A 20,436-nucleotide genomic window follows, 5' to 3' on the forward strand; every position below is an offset into this window, starting at 1 on the left:
CCATGACCAGTGACATAAATCTATTTTTTAATCAAATAACATTTACACACAATGAAATGCACCAAGTAGACCATTCCATGAGTTTTGAAAAATCCTTATACCTCCCCCAAATCTATAAAGATAAAGCTACTTTCTACAACCAGAAAGTTTCCTAATGCCCTTCCCCAATCTCCACTCCACACAGGCAACCACTGTTTTTCTTTCTCACCATAGATTATTTGCCTATTCTAGAATGTCATATAAATGGAATCATACAGTATGTACCTTATTGTGTAAAAGCTTCACTGAGATTCATCATGTTGTTTTATCAGTCATTCTTTTTTATTACTGCATAAGTAGCCCATTACATGATTATACCACAATTTTTCTATTCCTGTTTTGACAGACATTTAAATTATTTCCTGGGAATTCCCTGGCAGTCCAGTGGTTAGGACTCTGTGGTTTCACTGCTGAGGGCCCGGGTTCAATCTCTGGTCAGGGAACTAAGATCCCATAAGCCACGCAGCATGGCAGCAAAAAAAAAAAAAAAAAATCCCAGTCTTGTGTTACTATGAATAAAATTACAATAAATGTACACAGGTTTTCATTTCTCTTTAGCAAATACCTAGAAATGGAAGTATTGGGTCACAGGGTAAGGTTTATGCTTAGTTTTATAAGAAACTGTCAGACCTTCCTTTTTGCAAAATGGTTGTACTACTATACACTCCTGCTAACAATGTATGAGACTTCCAAGTGCTCAAAAATGTCACCAAATTTAGTATTTTCAGACTTTTAAATATTAGCTATCCTGGTGGGTGTGTAGCAGTATCTCATAGTGGTCTTAATTTGAATTTCCACATTTCCCTTATGACTAATGACACTGACCAGTTTTTTCATGTGCCTACTGGCCATTCATCTATCTTCTTTTGTGAAGCATCTGTTCAAATCTTGTTTATGTTTTAAAAAAAATTTGAGTTGTAGGAGTTATTCACATTATGGGAACAGGCCCCTTTTCAAATCTATGTTCTGCAAATATTTTCTCTGAGTCTGTGAAATAAGCAGAAGTTTTAATTTTTTTTTTTTTTTTTTTTTTTTTTTTGCGGTACACGGGCCTCTCACTGCCATGGCCTCTCCCATCACGGAGCACAGTCTCCGGATGCGCAGGCTCAGCGGCCATGGCTCACGGGCCCAGCTGCTCCACAGCATGTGGGATCCTCCCGGACCGGGGCACGAACCCGTAACCCCTGCATCAGCAGGCGAACTCTCAACCACTGTGCCACCAGGGAAGTCCAGAAGTTTTCAATTTTGATGAAGCCGCATTTATCAATGTTTTCCCCTTTATGGTTATTGCTCCCTGGGTCCAAAGAAATCTTTTTTTTTAAAATCCCCTATGTGAGAAAGATATTCTCCTAAGTTTTCTTAGTTTCAGGCCTTACATTTAGGTCTGTAATTCATCTCAAATTCATTTTTTTGTATGCTAGGTGGTAGGGGTAGAGAAGATATATACACACACACACACACACACACACACACACACACATATCTATATCTATAGATATAGTTCCAGCAGTTTGTTAAAAACACATTTCTTTCTCCATTAGCCTGCTTTGGTACCTCTGTTGAAAATCAAATGATCATATAAATGTACGTTTATTTCTGGGCTCTCTATTCTGCCCTATTATCACTCTGTCCTCATAATAATGTCACATTATTTTGATTACTGTAGCTTTATATGAAGTCTTAAAGTTAGGGAATATAAATCCTCCGACTGTTCTTTTTCAAGATTGCTTTAGATATTCTAGGTCTTTTCATTTCAATATAAATTTCAGAAAAAATTTGCCACTTTATGTAAGAAAGCATGCTCGTTGGGCTTGTGCAGAATCTGTAAAATTGATGTCCTAATCATTGAGTCTTCCAATTCAAAGCCTTCCATTCAAAATGTATCTCTCCTTTTTTTTTTTTTTAGCAGTACGCGGGCCTCTCACTGTTGTGGCCTCTCCCGTTGCGGAGCACAGGCTCCGGATGCACAGGCTCAGCAGCCATGGCTCACGGGCCTAGCTGCTCCGCGACATGTGGGATCTTCCCGGACCGGGGCACGAACCCGTGTCCCCCGCATCGGCAGGCAGACTCTCAACCACTGCGTCACCAGGGAAGCCCTCGCCTTTTATTTAGATCTTTAATTTCTCTTGGCAATATTTTGCGGTTCAGTATTGATGTCTCTCACATCTTCTGTTAAATTTATTCCTAAGCAGTTTTTAAAAGATTTTTAAAAATTTTGTAAAAAGCATTTTATAAAACTTCATTTTATAAAATACTTATTTCTAGCACAGTTGACCATCAAACAATGCAGGGGTTAGGGGCGCCAACCCTCACTCAGCACAGTGGAAAATCCAAGTATAACTTACAGTAAGCCCTCTGTATACATATAAGCTGTTGGGTTCTGCATCTGTGGATTCAATCAACTGCAGATCATACTGTAGTATATACTACTAAAAAAAAATCTGCATACAAGTGGACATGCTCAGTTCAAATCCTTGAACAACATGTTGTTCAAGGGTCAACTGTATATAAAAACACAAGTGACTTTTTCAAAAATATTGACTTTGTATCCTAAAACCTTGTTAATTCTTTATAGAGTCCTTAGGAGTTTCTATGTAAGCAATCATGTCACCTGTGAACAGAAACTTTTATTTCTTCCTTTTAATTTGTACGTATTTTATTTCTTTTTCTTGCCTTATTGCACTTGCTAGGATCTCCAGTACAGTGCTAAACATAAGTAGTGAGAGTAAACATCCTAATACTGCTCCTGATATTTACAGGAGAGCTTGGGAAGACTCAAAGCTATGGCTACACTGTTGCTACCTTTTCAGAATCCCTTCTCTCCACAAATTTCTTACTCCTCAGATTGCATACACATTAAAGCTTCAATCCTACAAGACTCTACCCTCACTCCTGGCTCCTCCTTCTCCAAGGAACAGTGTACCACTCATCACCAATTCATTCTCTAATTCTTGGGAGGGCATATCAAACTGCCAAATACAAGGCTCTCATCCACATTTAATAATAGCTACCATTTAAAAACCTATGTGTCGGGGCTTCCCTGATGGCGCAATGGTTGAGAGTCCGCCTGCCGATGCAGGGGGCACGGGTTCGTGCCCCGGTCCGGGGGGATCCCACGTGCCACGGAGCGGCTGGGCCTGTGCACTGTGGCCGCTGGGCCTGTGCGTCCGGAGCCTGTGCTCCACAGTGGGAGAGGCCGCAGCGGTGAGAGGCCTGCGTACCGCAAAAAAAAAAACAAAAAAAAAAAACCTATGTGTCATGGGACTTCCCTGGCAGTCCAGTGGTTAAGACTTCACCTTCCAGTGCAGGGGTTGTGGGTTTGATCCCTGGTTGGGGAGCTAAGATCCCACATGCCTCAAGGCCAAAAAACCAAAACATGAAATGAAGCAATACTGTGACAAATTCAATAAAGACTCCAAAAAAAACCACAAAACAACCCCCCCCAAAAACAAACACAAAAAGCAAAAACCCCCCACAAAAACCCAAAAAACAAAAAACACACCTATGTGTCAGAATTCCCTGGTGGTCCAATGGTTAAGACTCCACACTTTGACTACAGGGGGCTCAGGTTTGATCCCTGTTTGGGGAACTAGGATCCTGCATGCCTCCCAGAGTGGCCATTTTAAAAAAATAAATAAAAATAAATAAAAAATATTAAAAACCCTGGACTTCCCTGGTTGGTACAGTGGCTAAGACACCATGCTCCCAATGCAGGGGACCCAGGTTCAATCCCTGGTCAGGGAACAAGATCCCACATGCCACAACTAAGAGTTCACATACCGCAACTAAAAAGATTGTGCGTGTGGCAACTAAAGATCCCACATGCCGCAACTAAGACCTGGCAAAGCCAAATAAAAACAAAAAACAACTCTGTCTGTCAAGGTCTGTGCTAAATGTTTCGCATACATCATTCAACATATATGATCTTTTTTTAAAAAATTAATTAATTTATTTATCTTTGGCTGTGTTGGGTCTTCGTTGCTGCGCGTGGGCTTTCTCTAGTTGTGGCGAGCGGGGGCTACTCTTCATTGCGGTCGCAGGCTTCTCATTTCAGTGGCTTCTCTTGTTGCGGAGCATGGGCTCTAGGCTCACGGGCTTCAGTAGTTGTGGCACACAGGCTCAATAGTTGTGGCACATGGGCCTAGTTGCTCCGTGGCATGTGGGATCTTCCCAGACCAGGGATCGAACCTATGTCCCCCACACCGGCAGGTGGATTCCCAACCACTGCGCCACCAGTAAGTCCCAACGTATGTGATCTTTATTCCTTACTACAGTGTTGGAAGGTAGACATTACCATCCAACAACTCAGGGGAAATTAGGGTTATTACTTGTCCAAGGTACAAACATAGGACTGTTAATTACATTAAACTAATACTATTTTAAAACGAAAAATAACTTGCTAATTATACAATGTAGAGAGTATGGGGAAAAAACAAGAAACATAGAAAACCTACCGTAAACAATTAGGTCCTCAAATACCTTTTGTTATTTTTGACTAACTACTCTTTCTTGATACACCCCGTTCTTTTTTTTTTTTTTGTGGTACGTGGGCCCCTCACTGCTGTGGCCTCTCCCGTTGCGGAGCACAGGCTCCAGACGCGCAGGCCCAGCGGCCATGGCTCACGGGCCCAGCGGCTCCGCAGCATGTGGGATCCTCCCAGACCGGGGCACGAACCTGCATCCCCTGCATCGGCAGGCGGACTCTCAACCACTGCGCCACCAGGGAAGCCCGATACACCCCATTCTTTTTCAACCAATCACTTCTTTTTTTTTTTTTTTTTTTTTTGCGGTACGCGGGCCTCTCACTGCTGTGGCCTCTCCCGTTGCAGAGCACAGGCTCCGGACGCGCAGGCTCAGTGGCCATGGCTCACGGGCCCAGCCGCTCCGCAGCATGTGGGATCCTCCCGGACCAGGGCACGAACCCGTGTCCCTTGCATTGGCAGGCAGACTCTCAACCACTGCGCCACCAGGGAAGCCCCAACCAATCACTTCTTAATCTCCCTTACTGCTATTCCACAGGTTCTGCTCTAAGCTTCCTCTCTGAATATATTACTTTCCTTGGGTGATTCTGTCCAACCATAAACCTCAACTACTATCTCTATTTCCATGTGCACACCCCCGGTTGATCTCACCCATCTCTTTGGTACCAAGACGTCTTTATATTCTGTCCTCCAATTCTGCTCCTCCTGTTTTTCCTTTTCAAAGTACTTACTTATTATTCATCATGGATAAAAATCTTATTTTTGCCCCTTCCTTCTCTAGTTACAATGCCATGGTTCCTATCCTTTAGATTTATCTACAGAACAAGATCTTTAACAACCTAAATGTCTGTCAACAGGAAAATGCATAAATAAACCTAGTATATTCACACCACAGAAATATTTACTATACAGCAGTGAGAAAGATATAGAGCAGGGTTTCTCAACCATGGCACTACTGACATTTTAGGCTGGTTCTCTCTTATGGGGCTGTCCTGTGCATTGCAGGAAGTTTAGCAACATCTCTGATCTCTACATACTAGATGCTAATAGGACTATCCCCAGGTGTCACAACCAAAATTTCTCTAGATATTGCCAAATGTGCTCTGAAGGAGGCAAACTTGCTCCTGGATTGAGAACCACTGATCTAGAGCCCTATGTATCAATACAGACAAATCTCAAACAGTTTTAAGAAAATAAAGGAGAACTACAATATGACAGTATTCATATAAAGATCAAAATCAGGCAAAATGATATTACAGATTGTCTATGGATACATTCATATAGTAAAAATTGATCAAAACATACATGAAGATGATAAAACGTTAAAATCAAAATGGTGATTACCTCTAGGGGAGTGTTAGGAGAATATGATTAGGAAAGCTTTACCTGTATCTATGATATCTTGCCTCTTTTGTAGAAGAATGGTCTAGAGCATACTGGGCAAAATGTCAATACTTCACAAAGCTAGGTTGTGTGCGTACTTGACTGTTTTCTCCAGACTTTTATGTACACTTAGAATATTTCCTAAAAGCATAAACACAAGGCTTCCCTGGTGACCCAGTGTTTGGGAGTCCACCTGCCAGTGCAGGGGACATGGGTTCGAGCCCTGCTCTGGGAAGATCCCACATGCCGCGGAGCAGCTAAGCCGGTGCACCACAACCAGTGAGTCTGTGCTCTCGAGCCCGCGAGCCACAACTACTGAAGCCCGCGCGCCTAGAGCCCGTGTTCCGCAACAAGAGAAGCCACCGCAACAAGAAGCCTGTGCACTGCAACAAAGAGTAGGCCCCGCTCTCTGCAACTAGAGAAAGCCCGTGCGCAGCAACAAGCACCCAACTTAGCCATAAATAAACAAACAAACAAATAAATATTTTAAAAAGCATAAACACAAAATAAACTTGCCCTTAATGACCTTGTTCAGGTTTGATGTGACAGCAAACTTCCCTTTAGATCACTTAGCAGGTGGATAATGCTGCCTTAACATTTTTCTTTCCATTGTCAATTAATTGCCCACTGGGAATGCCACAGAACTGATAACTTATAAGTTTACTGAATAAATAATCCATGTTATAATTTAGTGTTGTAGTCATTTTTCGACTACTGAGTACTTAGGACATTCTGGACAAATATTTAATATATTGGTGTATTACAGACTTCTCCATGAATGAAGTTTTAAAGGATAGGCACCTGGGGATAGGAATTTACTTTGATAAATGACATTTAAATTAAAAGCCCCCAGGTCATTTGCTAGACTTGGGAGAAGAGGGGCTGATGCCTAATTTTACTCTTTAGTTGGCTTTGGTAACATAAAATGGCTGTCATAAAAGTGACTGGCTTATCTAATGTGCTACTTAAAAATAACGAGTTGCACTACCTAATAGGATTGCCACTAGCCACGATTGCCACTAGCCACGTGTGGTTGCTGGGCACTTGGAACGTGTGCCGTCTGTATTAAGATGTGCTACAATTATAAAATGCACAAAGGATTTTGAAGATGTATTACAACAAATAATGTTAATTATCTCATTAATTTAAAGATAATGACTACAGGTTAGAATAATAATAATTTGGACATATTTGGTTAAGTAAAATATATTATTAAACTTTTTTAAGGTGCACAAAAACTCTACTTTTGGTTTATTTTTAGAGGTCAAAAGGCATATAATTCAAAAAAAAGGCATATAATTCAACACACAATAGCATCAAGTTTTACTGGATATATAGGCAACAGCTAAAATACTCCTTACTATGTTTCTGAACTTACCACAATTGTTTTATATAAGAGGGCAAAATCAAGACAAAAAACCCCCTCTTATGATAGTTGGAGAAAGCAATTTAACATTCAAGAATACAGTTTTACATAAATATATCTGAATACTGAACCTTATAAAGCTTAAAGAAAAATAAGAATTCCAAAGGCAAAAAGATGAAAAAATATGAAGATTTGCTAAAAGTACACAGGAATTTTGGTCATCATCATCATCATACTAACCAGCTCCTTCCTTTCCTTCCTAAAAACACTAAAAGTCTAAACTTAGGGACTCCCTTTTTAGTACCTTCTGAAATGTTCTCATTACTAACATGGTTTTATATATAAGAATCATTCGTCAGGTTTTAGGTATACAACTAAATATTCATACTTACAAAGTCATCTTCTTCAAACTGCAACTTTTCTACCTTATCATCTTTCTTCTCTTCCCTAATCTCTGTAGGTGGCTTTTCCTGAAAGGCACAGCCTTTCCGGGAGTGGAAGCTGCCATTCCAGTGGCGATGGTTCCCTGTGCCACCCCCACTACGCTGGCTCATGCCATCGTGACCTCGGGAAGAGCCGTGCCAACCAGACAGGTTCCCTGTGATTCCAGCATATGCTCCCTTAGAGACACCAGAGTCCACAGAATCGTGCCGGAACAGGGAGGGCTGGTGCCAGGAATCTGAAATAGTAAGGAAAAGTAACACATTATAGAGTGTTTGCTTCCTGAAAATTCAGGAACAACTGGGCCAGATGCTTCCTGATATAATTTAAGGTATTGCCAAAGCCCTTCGGGGGACCTTTTTAATAAAAGAGTAAGTCCACATACAAAAAAGGCACAAGATACAACTTTTTGTTTTAATGTAGTTTCTATATGAGTTCTTCAACTGAATAAATGACTTAAGAGAACCTAAGAATGTTAGACTTAGAAAGCCAATATAGTTGAGTAATGACTACTGGAGGATCTAATTGAGTATTATGTTTACAAAAGATCATTATTCCAAGATTATGGACATGCACCCTCAGCCTGGGCTTGCTCTGAGTAGCTTATATAGAGTCATGGAAGTTGTGTATGTCTTACCTCCTGTCGTTCGTAGAGGTCCATTGTTAAAAAAGCCATCAGAGGAATTATGTCGACGACGGCTTACTCCAAATCTACCATCTCCTCGGGGTAGGTGCTCTCCGTGTTTTTCGAAGGTGGCTGTAGGTGACTAAGATGATTAAAGTACAGAGAAGCAAACAGGTAAGTACATATCAGTCTCTTTCAGTATCTTAAGTTTTGCATCGGGTTTTTAGAAAACAGGTAATATTGATGGCAGAAACCCCTATTTTGAGCACATGGGACACAGTTAAGGGTACTGCAGTCCTCTGAGTTAGAGAAGCCCTATATTACATATTCAATCATTAACTGAATTAATAGGGAGAAAAAGCAGCTACTTCAATTATTTGCATGAAAGAGGGGAAAAAAACCCTGTCAATATCCAAAAGAATAAGCTCCAAAACTTACACTTAAAAATGTTGTTAATCTTGAAAGGAAAAGCAAGATGTTCGCTCTAAATAGATTTATTATTTGTGTAAATTACTCTCGAACTGAAGACAAAGGAATAGTTAAATCCCACCTTGGCAGGCCATTAACAACCCCACAGGAGTTTTTATAGTTTTATAAAACACTTACTTCCAAACATTAATACTCATAACAAGACTATAATTTGGCATCATCCCCATTTTACTATTTCCATATGTGGAAAGAGGTCAGGGAGAATAAGTCTCTGAGGTTACACAACTAAAAAGGAGCACTTTGAGAAACACTATTATAGATGAATTCTGATGTTCCTTCCTATTCCAAATAGCTGCATTCTATAACAGTCTTTAGTCTCATATGATAGAAACTAAAGTCTAAAAAAACCATGAAAAGTATGGATACATTTGACAAGGGCTTACAGGAGAACTATAGGTTGGGGCAGAGACATCTTCACATCTATTTCCTTATAATTAATATCCTCACTAACACGTAGTCTGTCAGTCTTTTTTATTTCAGCCATTCTAGTGGGTTACAAAGATTTTCTTCTTTCTTCTGAAAGTTTTATGCATTTCAGCTCTTTAATTTAGGTTATAATCCATTTCAAGTTAATTTTTTTTTTTTTTTTGCGGTACGTGGGCCTCTCACTGTTGTGGCCTCTCCCGTTGCGGAGCACAGGCTCTGGACGCGCAGGCTCAGCGGCCATGGCTCACGGGCCTAGCCGCTCCGCGGCATGTGGGATCTTCCCGGACCGGGGCACGAATCCATGTCCCCTGCATTGGCAGGCGGACTCTCAACCACTGCGCCACCAAGGAAGCCCTCAAGTTTATTTTTATGTATGATATGAAGTAAAGGTTGAGGCTCTCCCTCCCACCCCCACATAGATATCCAGTTCTAGAACCACTTGTTAAAAAGACTATCACTTCTGCATTGAATTACCTTGGCACTTTAGTCAAAAATCAACTGACTATATGTATAGGACTATTTTTGAATTGTCTATCCTATTCCATTGCTTTATCTGTCTATCCTTAATTATGCTAATACCACACAAATTTGCTTATTGTAAAATGGAAATATTTAAATCATATTTCCTAATTCTTTTTACTGAGTTCACTGTGCTAAATCAATTGTTCATTGTGCTAAATCAATTATCCTTTGCAGGTATAAGATGTGCATTTTTTTTTTTTTTTTGCGGTACGTGGGCCCCTCCCGTTCGCGCAGGCTCAGCGGCCATGGCTCACGGGCCCAGCCGCTCTGCGGCATGTGGGATCTTCCCGGATCGGGGCATGAACCCGTGTCCCCTGCATCGGCAGGTGGACTCTCAACCACTGCGCCACCAGGGAAGCCCAGATGTGCATACTTTTAAACACTTTCCTAGGATCCCACACCAAATCCCTCAGGCCCACCACCCCCAACGCTTGGGTCAGATTATGTCAATTATGACATTTGGGGAATTTCACAAGGGCAATTCAAAATGAAGATTAGAGCAAAGGGTTGTAGGTCTAGACAGACCAGGAACATCTTCCCAAAATTCACATCTAAAAATAGGGAAGGTATGCTCTTTTTTGTAAGACTACCTATCAACTTTCTCCCTCCTCTATTAGTTGGCAAAATGGGAAGCATTTTTAAGTTTACTAGCTTCCCAAAGGTTTCCTTTAACAATAATATATTCCATTTGTCTTTATCCTAATGCAACATACATTTTCCCTGAAATCATTAAGTAGATTATTGTCTCTAAAACAGAATTTCTAGGATTTAATCTGAGAGCCATGTAGTAGTCAATCACTGTCTATCCTTTCTCCTCCTCATCTACTACTTTAGACAAATGTGCATTCATCCTGAAGATCCATTTCCTCCCAAACTGAAGTGTTCCTGCAGCTAATATAGGAAGTCTTAAGTGTGCCACACAATAAGAAAAGCTTAACACATAATGAAATAAACAGGACACCTGGCAGTAGCAGGGTACACACTGACTTGCACTGCCTAATTATTTATACCCTATTAAAAGAAAGATAGTTAAGTTTATTGAAAACGTATGTAAAATCCCCAGGCAAGGCTGAATACACAAAAAAAACAACTAGATTGTAAAACAGAGGCCACAGACAAGATGGGGATGAAAAGAACTGGTATTTGGATAGTTACTAGAATGGAGAACAGTACCTTAGCTGACTGTGGTGTTGAGAAATTTAGCCAAGCAGGAACAAAGTCATGCTGCGCCATTTAGGTCCAGTGTCTCTTTTCAACAAGGTGAGGCATCCAACCTCATGGCCAGGATCTGAAAATGAGAAAACTGAAATCACTTATTCTTGCAAGAACCTGATATCAAGTAAAGAGTCTGTGATTACTTTAAGGTCCCCCTTTTACAGAAAGACTTGCTCTCTGAGCCTTTCTAGAGTATTCATCAGGCCCCATACATCAGAGAAGTTCTAAACAAAAACAACAGTCTGTGAATATATAACCATGAAAAACACAAACAGAAAAGTGGGTCAGAGACCTGGAAGTTATATGACAGAAGCTAATGAATTCTTGTGTTATAGCAGAAGAACCTTAAGAATAAACAACTACTTAAAACTATAGATACTTATGAAAAAAGATTAATCTGCTTCAGGTAACTTCAGGCAAAAGCAGTAGAAAAGATCTTCCTAGAGAAGGAGGATACAACCTCTCAAGAGTTTTTCTATTTAGTTCACATTAATTTCTTCAAAACATCAGTTAGAATCAGTTTTCCTGAGAGATCCATCTGTTGGTATCTCCAAACCACCCCACTGATAGTCTCCAAAGTATAATACGTAAGAAAGCAGTAGATATTTTCCATGATACATATACATACACAGTCTTCTTCCAAGTTAGACACAGAATACTCACCCCAGAGCGTAACCTCTGCGGTCCTGTTTCCTGAACTCCTTGAGTCTGCCGGCTGGATTTCCACGAGGTTCTCTTGTTAAGAGGGTACTTAAAATTAGGCTGGCCGGCAGCACACCTTATGATGAAGCACAAAGAAGCCAGGCTCTGTGTGGATCAATTTCTCAGTCCCCTCAATTGCTCATCTTAAACTATCTAGATCCTGACTCGTTAAAAGGGGAAAGGGGAAAGGGGAAGGGGGAGGGGAACATAAAAAGTATTTGTTACATTTAAAAAATAGGGGGAAGGGGAAAGAGCTATATCAATGTTCACCTCATTCAACTTCCTTGAGTGATGGCCCTATGATGTTGCTTAAATAGATAATACATGGACATTTGCACATTGAATGCAAACACTGTTCACAAAAAGGTCATAGCTTAGAAAGACAGATGGACTTTTGTTTGGGCAAATAATGTCATTGAAGTGATAAATCAAAAATAAAACACTGAAGAGCTATAAAAGATCTTCTGAGTAGTCAACTCTAGTAGCAAAACATCCACATTACAAAGCCCTTAATTTACAAATCTCATTATTCTTACACAGCTGCTAAAAATAGTGTGCAGGTATGTATTTATATTTGACTTATCCTTCAAAATCTAAGGACATAAGAAACCTGTTTAAAAACAAACAAAAAAAAATCAGACAGGAACTTGATATGCTTTTCCCTCCTAAGAATAGCAGCTCTCAAGGCAAATTTCTTGGTATAAAGCTCTCAAATGTTTCTTCTATTTCTTTGGTCTTCACTATTTATAAATTCACAGCAAAATTAAAACAAGTAGAAAGATAGGGCTTAAGGAACAGTCATGGAGAAAGTTCCAAAGTGAGGTTTTCTTCTCTTCAGTTTTTTGTATTTCACTCGTTCTGCCCCTTCTTGAAGACTAAACTGAGTTAATGGAAGGTAATAAGAATCTTCTGCTTCAGTAGAGAAGTCACTTTGCATCCATGTCCATCGTTATTCAATCATTTTAAAGGCCACAGGGATCTATCACTATAAATGAAAAAACAAAACAACATATATCACAAGAGGCAAAATTACTATATATAAATGCTAAAGTGAGACATGGTCAAATGATCGATCTCAGAGACAAAGGTCTAGGAGACAAAACTCTTAAGCCCAATTTAGACATTAATCTATAGCAACAACATAACTGGCTAAAATTATTTTAAAGATTTTTAAAGGATTTTAGAAAAGTCATCTGAAAAAATATACTTTTTAAATAACAATTTCTCCAGTTAGCTATCAAAGGTAATTCAGACATGCAAATTAGAGTCTGTTAGATTTACTCTCATATATGGAATAACTTGCCATAAGTGGTCAAAGAGTCATAACTTACTGGTTATTACCACAGTCAACTATCTAATTGTTTAGTACTAACCACAGCCAGATGCTTAAAAACAAGACATCTGTCATAGCATTCCTCATGTATTTACATATTTTTAGATACCTACTTATCAATTAAGAGACTTAAGTGCTTATGCTCTGACTTAAAATATGCAGTAAGAGGTGACACAAAATACTTCTTTGGCAAATTCCCAACATTCTTCCAAAGGCTAGGAAGTTTTCTTTCTTTCTTTTTTGTAATAGATCTAAAAAAAATATTTATTTATTTGGCTGCATCAGGTCTTAGTTATGGCACGCAGGATCTTCACTGCAGCATGTGGGATCTTTTGTTGCAGTGTGTGGGCTCTTCGCTGTGGCACACCGGCTCCAGAGCAGGCTCAGTAGTTGCAGCACACAGGATTAGTTGCCCCATGGCATGTGGGATCTTACTTCCCCGACCAGGGATCAAACCCGTGTCCCCTGCATTGGAAGGCGAATTCTTAACCACTGGACCACCAGGGAAGTCCCTAGAAAGTTTTCTGATATGAGAGAATGCTTGCATCTGTGGACAATTCTGGTCTACACTGGTAAATTCTAGTTTACAGAGTATTTCTCATATAATTAATTCATGTTTAAGAAATACTAAATTCAGAATAGTAAGTAACTCTTTGGGGAAACAATGGGAAAGGAATCAAAAAAAGGTTCCGGAGGGCTTCAATTGTATCTGTAATACATTATTAAGCTGAATGATGGGTATATGACTATTCACTTGTTCTCTCCATTTTTTTATATACTTATAATACATACACATATATATACATATCAACCATGCAAAGTATATATATTCCTTCAGAGCACATGGAGTAGTTTTAAAAACTGACCTTATACTAGTTAAAAGAAATCGCAATTAGTTCCAAAGAAGAAAACAGTCTATGTTCTCTAACTATGCTATGTTAAATCAGGAAACGACTTTCTCTTGCAGTGCCCTCTCTCCTTCCCCTGCTTGAAGAAATCCTGTCCAAAGCAACTAGGTGGGGTCAGGTAAGGTAAAGTCCTCAAAGGGGGAGCTCAAGGCCAGAGCAGGGTGCTGGGGCATAACCAGGGTGTCTATACGGGGTGGAAGGATAGCGAAATGTGTGTACGGCAGCAGTCCTGTGTGGGAAGTCAGACCTCATTAGGCAATGTAAGGTGAGTGTCCCAGTATGAGGGCAGCCTAATGCAGAGTGTGAGAGCTTCAAGTGGAATGAGGAGGACACCCTGGCAGAGGGACACGGCCAAATAGGTTGAGGGCTTCCATGCAGCAAGGTGCCTTTGCACAGTTGTTACAACTTAGATGTGGTTTGGAAGGAACACATGCACGGGAAGAGGTGATAAATGGAGGCTGGTTACATACTGGGATTTGATCCAAAAGTAAGAAATATTAAGGAAAAATGGGAGTCAGATTTCTTACTGTGAGAGAAATGATACACTGACAAAGAAAAATTCAAAATCCTTAAATAGAACGACAAAAACCACTATGAATAAATTTGCACTGTAACAGCTACAGCAATACTTAATAGAAAATAAGCTTTAAAAACTTAAAAAAAAAGACTAAAACCAAACTGACCTTTATTGCTCTTTTCCCAACATTTTTATCATAATGGGAAGAGAGCAACAAAGCAAATCTAAAGAAACAGAAAGGAGAGAAGCAAAAAAAGGTCAGTAGAGATGATGTTTAAAAACGATAATTCTAAAAAAAAAAAAACAAAACAAAACAAAACTATAATTCTTTTGAAAAAGGTTAATAAGAAACAAACTCACGGGACTTCCCTGGTGGCGCAGTGGTTAAGAATCTGCCTGCCAGTGCAGGGGACATGGGTTCGAGCCCTGGTCCGGGAAGATCCCACATGCCGCGGAGCAAATAAGCCCGTGCGCCACAACTACTGAGCCTGTGCTCTAGAGCCCACAAGCCACAACTACTGAAGCCCACGCACCTAGAGCCTGTGCTCTGCAACAAGAGAAGCCACCGCAGTGAGAAGCCTGCACACCACAACAAAGAGTAGCCCCCGCTCACTGCAACTAGAGATAGCCCACGCACAGCAATGAAGACCCAACGGAGCCAAAAATAAATAAATAAATATATAAACGAAAAAAAAAAGAAAGAAAACAAACTCACGTAAAACTGCTTGGGGAAAAATATTTGAAGATGATAGCATGAAAAAGAGGAGATAAACACAACAGATAAAGAAACATCATGAGTAAAACTAAATTATGAGCAATTATATGCTAATAAATATGAGAATCTTAGATACATTTCTATGAAATGGCAAAACTGGCACAGTAATAAAAAACTTGAACAGAGCTGTATATATTATTACATACACCATGGACACTTAAATGTGAATCAGAAAGCCCCCCCTCCAAAAGTGTGTCAGGTGAAGAAGAAAAACTCAATCTCTGCCTGTAATTTGGTCTCTTGGGTAGCAAAGAGGTGCCTAGTTAGTGAGCTGGGACAGGATGGGTTGGTTAGCACTTTGGCCCAGGCCTTGAGTTAGAGGCCAGCCTGCACAAAGAATAGCTAGTTCAAGGATAATCCCTTGATATTGGTTCTGTGGTCCAGCCTAGAGATTTTGAAAATCAGGAGTGACTGCAAGACACACACTGGGGAAAACCAGCTTTTAATATAAACAAATTAAAAGAAGCCAATTCACAAAATATTTAGGAAGAAGTAAAATACGCAGAACTTCATAACTGATGGGATGTGGGGGTAAAGGAGAAATAATGGCTCATACTTTGATTTCTAGCTTATGTAACTAGGTAAATGACCATCACATAATTGACTGATATAGGAATAAATGCTGACTGGCTATTGTTCCTTCAGTATAATTCAGGGTTGTTTTTATATAGGTCTATACCTGCAATACCTAGTACATGATGACAATGTCCCTGTAATAGATTCTTATAGAAAAATATCAATTAAATAAAGCTTCCTTCTGAAAAAGACATAATTACCTGTTTGCTGCATTCTTTTTTTGTTATAAGAATTGTGGTTTAAACCACAGAGAACCTGAAAATCTCTGTGAGATGAATCATCCGTCAGGTTATAAAACTGATAGACACGAAGGAAAATGCCTGAATTTTAAACATAAGCAGTTCCCCTTTACAATCCCCACTAGATGCATTCCAATCTTCTAATTGACACACACCATCTTTTCAGTCAACGCTTAGTCCAAAATTTCTATCAGTCTCAGTTGAGGCAGTGACTGTAGAGGGAATATTAACTGACAATGCTTTGCTACTGGTGTGAAAGTTTTAAAGTTGTTATATATCCCGTAACTACTTACCGACCATCTCCAACATACTAGGATGTCAAGCTATATAAGAGTGTGGTCTGTGCATGTACGTGTAGAGTATGTGGGGGGGAGGAGATGAACGACAAATGGGAAATGAAGAAAGAGGACAGATAAAGGAAAAAGAAATTCCTGTTTTAGAAGCAAAAGACTATAATGCCAATAATGGTTTCACTAGGAGGGTGGAACTATGGGCATCTTGTTTTATCTTCTTAGTCAAATGTTTTTGTAATGAATTACTTTGCTCTGCAAATTTTTATAAAATTTTATGAAGCTATTTGGTGATGCCTGCCTTTTGGGGCTGTAGCTATTTTTACAGAGCAACTAATTGGAGGAAATTGTTTTACTACCGAGAAATTTTGAGAAAGAAAAATACATCACTCAAAACTCTTCTGGTGGTGGGGTGGGGGAATCAAGACTAAAAAAATTTAAATATGAAATGTCAAGTATGTGGTCTGGAGCACAGAGAAGTCTGTTCTGGAGAGAGAATTTTGGGAATTGTTAGTGTTTGGTAGATGATGTTTAAAATCAGAAGAGATGAGAGCTAAGGAGACTATAAAGATTTATATAAGAGTTTCAAGTCCTATCTATTCCATTCCTTAGTTTCCATTTCTATTTGTCACTCCAGGTTCAAGTTTCTCTTCAGTTAAAAAACTGGTTTTGGGGACTTCCCTGGTGGCGCAGTGGTTAAGAATCTGCCTGCCAATGAGGGGGACCCAGGTTCGAGCCCTGGTCTGGGAAGATCTCACATGCCGCGGAGCAACTAAGCCCGTGCGCCACAACTACTGAGCCTGTGCTCTAGAGCCCATGAGCCACAACTACTGAAGCCCGCACGCCTAGAGCCCATGCTCCGCAACAAGAGAAGCTATTTCAATGAGAAGCCCCAGCACCGCAACAAAGAGTAGCCCCTGCTTGCCACAACTAGAGAAGGCCCATGCACAGCAACGAAGACCCAACACAGCCATAAATAAATAAATAAAATATATGTGTATGTGTGTGTGTATATATATATATATGTGTGTATATATATATATATATATATATTATATATATATATATATATAAACAAAACACTAGTTTCACAGGCACTACTAGTCTCTTCCACCCTCGACCTCAGCCTCTACTCTTGGCTGCTAGATTTCTCTTCCAGAGTCCAGGTTCAAATTATATCACTATCCTGCTCAGAAGTTTTCTGGCTTCCTACAGAATAGGATTTAAGTTTCTTGTTCTGATAGTCAAGAAATAAGCCTTTCCCCACAAGTAAACTCCCTCTCTGAAATCCTCAAGGTACCTTAATTGTGCCTTCAAATTAAGTGTTAAGGAGCACTTAACACTTGCTCCTTCCAGGACAGTTATAAATGTTGATTCTAACTCCCAGCAGGCCCAAAACCTGTTGCTTCTAGAAAATCTTGCCTTGCGCTTCTTTGAAATTCACATAGCATCTAGCATGGTGCCTTGCACTCAGTAAGGATTCAAAGGTTTAATGAACTAATTTTTACAAATTATGATAAAGCAAGAATGCAGAGAAACTGTAACCCTTATACATTGCTGGTAGAAATATAAAATGGTGCAGATGCTGTGGAAAACAGTTGGTGGCTCCTCAAAAAGTTAAACACAGAATTAGCACATGATCTAACATTTCTATTCCTAGGTATATAGCCAAGAGAAATGAAAACATGTGTAAGTGAATGTTCACAGCAGCTTTATTCACAGTAGCCAGAAGAAGAAGCAACTCAAATGCCCATCAACAGATGAACAGATAAGTAAAATATGGTATATCCATACAATAGAATATTATTCAGCTATAAAAAGGAATGAAGTACTGATACATGCTACAACAAGGATGACCCTTGGAAGCATTAAGCTAAGTGAAAGATGCCAAATATACAAAACAACACATATTACATGATTCCATTTATATGAAATATCCAACCCATAGAGAACAGATTAGGGGCTGGGGGGAAGTGTGGCTGCTTAACGCATTCAAGGTTTATGTTTGGGATAATGAAAAAGTTCTGGACAGTAATGATGGTTGCAAAACACTGTGAGTGTACTTAATGCCACCAAACTGTACATTTAAAAATGGTTACAATGGTAAATCTCATGTGTATTTTGCCACAATTAAAAACAGTATTATAAAGCAGTTGTTAAGTCAATATAAACAGTCAATATTAAATATAAACAATGCTCTACATCACCCATTCTTTTTCAGGTTTTATCTAAGTGCTTTTGCTCTCTCCCTGCACATATGTATCAGAACTGCCTATGTGAATACTTGATCCAACCATTCATTCATAAACATCTGTGAAATATCTTAGCTTTACAAATCCTATGACTTCCTGGCTATTCCACATATACCCAGCACTCTACAAGATACTTCACAACATGATCTAGTTTTATACCTTGTAATTAAGCTGCTAGAGAGGATGTCCCTGCCAGGGACCTTACCTCAATCTCCTCTACTTCAGGCACTCATTACCACTCCACATGTGTTCATGAGATCTCATTAACTTTCATTTTCTCCACAGTCTAATGGTGTCACCATCTTCTACTCCTGGTAACTCCAACCTCTATCTACACTGGTTTCACTCAATTAACCAAAAAAACCACACCCACTTCTCCTCTGACTTAAAACAAAACCCCTTCCTCAAGTCTGAATATCCCTCTAGGTATTTGGGTTCATTTCCTTTCAGCCTTTTTTTTTTTTGCAATTAGTTTTTATTTATTTATTTTTCAATTTTTGGCTGCCTTGGGTCTTCGTTGTTGTGCACGGGCTTTCTCTAGTTGCGGCGAGCGGGGGCTACTCTTCATTGCGGCGCGCTGGCTTCTCATTGCAGTGGCTTCTTTTGTTGTGGAGCACAGGCTCTAGGTGTGCGGGCTCAGTAGTTGTGGCTCGCGAGCTCAGTAGTCGTGGCCCGCGGGCTCTAGAGCACAGGCTCAGTAGTTGTGGCGCACGGGCTTAGCTGCTTCATGGCATGTGGGATCTTCCCGTACCAGGGCTCGAACCCGTGTGTCCTGCATTGGCAGGCGGATTATTAAACACTGTACCACCAGGGAAGTTCCCCTCCCTTCAGTCTTAACAAAACTTCCACAGAGAGCAGTGTACTCCTAGTATCTTCATTTTCTCACTCCCCCATTAATTTCTCAATCCACAGCAAATTTAATTTCCTCCCACAACTCCAAAGAACACTGATCTGTCCTTTTAATTCCAAAAGTTGATAGGTAACTCCCAGTTTCTTTACCTCTAAAATGAAAGTTGTGCTACTTCACATGTTCAAGATTAATAAACCAACAAATATATAAACGAGCATGTTACTATTTTATTGATTCTTAATCAAAGAGTGGGTGAAACAATACAAAGCCAGATGGATTATTTAGTCCTATTCTGGGAGAATTCTTAATTAAAACACTGATCTGTGCAACTCCTAACATACATTTTATCCTTCCTTCCTTCCTCCCACTGACACTGGGTTAGCCCTCCATTTCAGAGATTAACAACAAAAAAAAGCTGAGGCAGGCTATAATATGTTAAGGGACTTATCCAAGGTAACACATCTAATAAGCAGCTGGGTGAGGGCTGGAACACAAGTTTTCTTCACTGCTTTCTGAATTACACTGTGGTTGTTACTCTCTAGTCATGAAATGATTCCAATAGTTGGAAAAGTAGAACAAATTCCTTAAAATTTTATGGAGCAAGAAACTAAAGAGGGATGTTAATTTACATACACACACTCTTTTTTTTTTTTTTTTTTTTTGCCTTTCTTTTTGTATTTCTCTCATTACTTGTTTATATGTATTAGCCAAGACTGGCTGGCTTCCAGGCAAAACTGAAAGCCTTGAAAAATTAAACCCTTCTGTGGTAAGAAAAAAAAAAAACACAATAAAATGTGGCTAGTATGTACATGGTTCCTGATCTCAATAAAACTGCAATCTCATGTCCTTAGCCATGAAAATACCTTAAAGAACATGACCATAAATCCAACTCCATCATAGGGAAAAATAATTCAGAACATGTACTGCTGAGCCATGAAGTTCCAAGGAGCTGTCATATCCACAGCTAGCCAAGGGAAAGAATACAAAGAAGCCACAAGAGGTTCTTT

At 39.7% G+C, this 20,436-nt stretch overlaps 1 protein-coding gene across 4 annotated transcripts in view; it reads right to left on the minus strand.

The window, feature by feature from the left end:
- The window catches only part of GPBP1L1 (GC-rich promoter binding protein 1 like 1), a 66,373-nt gene that overhangs the window by 25,157 nt on the left and 20,780 nt on the right, over positions 1-20,436 (minus strand). For all 4 annotated transcript variants that reach the window (XM_082613655.1, XM_082613654.1, XM_082613653.1 and 1 more), the window contains exons 2-5: positions 11,651-12,674; positions 10,946-11,060; positions 8,348-8,477; positions 7,662-7,948 (exon numbers count right to left, since the gene is read on the minus strand). In XM_082613655.1, coding sequence (XP_082469781.1) covers positions 7,662-7,948; positions 8,348-8,477; positions 10,946-11,005 — 477 coding nt within the window. In that variant the 5' untranslated portion in view covers positions 11,006-11,060; positions 11,651-12,674. The remainder of the gene's footprint in view (positions 1-7,661; positions 7,949-8,347; positions 8,478-10,945; positions 11,061-11,650; positions 12,675-20,436) is intronic.

Source organism: Mesoplodon mirus (assembly GCF_964341445.2).
Source record: "Mesoplodon mirus genome assembly, chromosome: 3".
NCBI lineage: Eukaryota > Metazoa > Chordata > Mammalia > Artiodactyla > Ziphiidae > Mesoplodon > Mesoplodon mirus.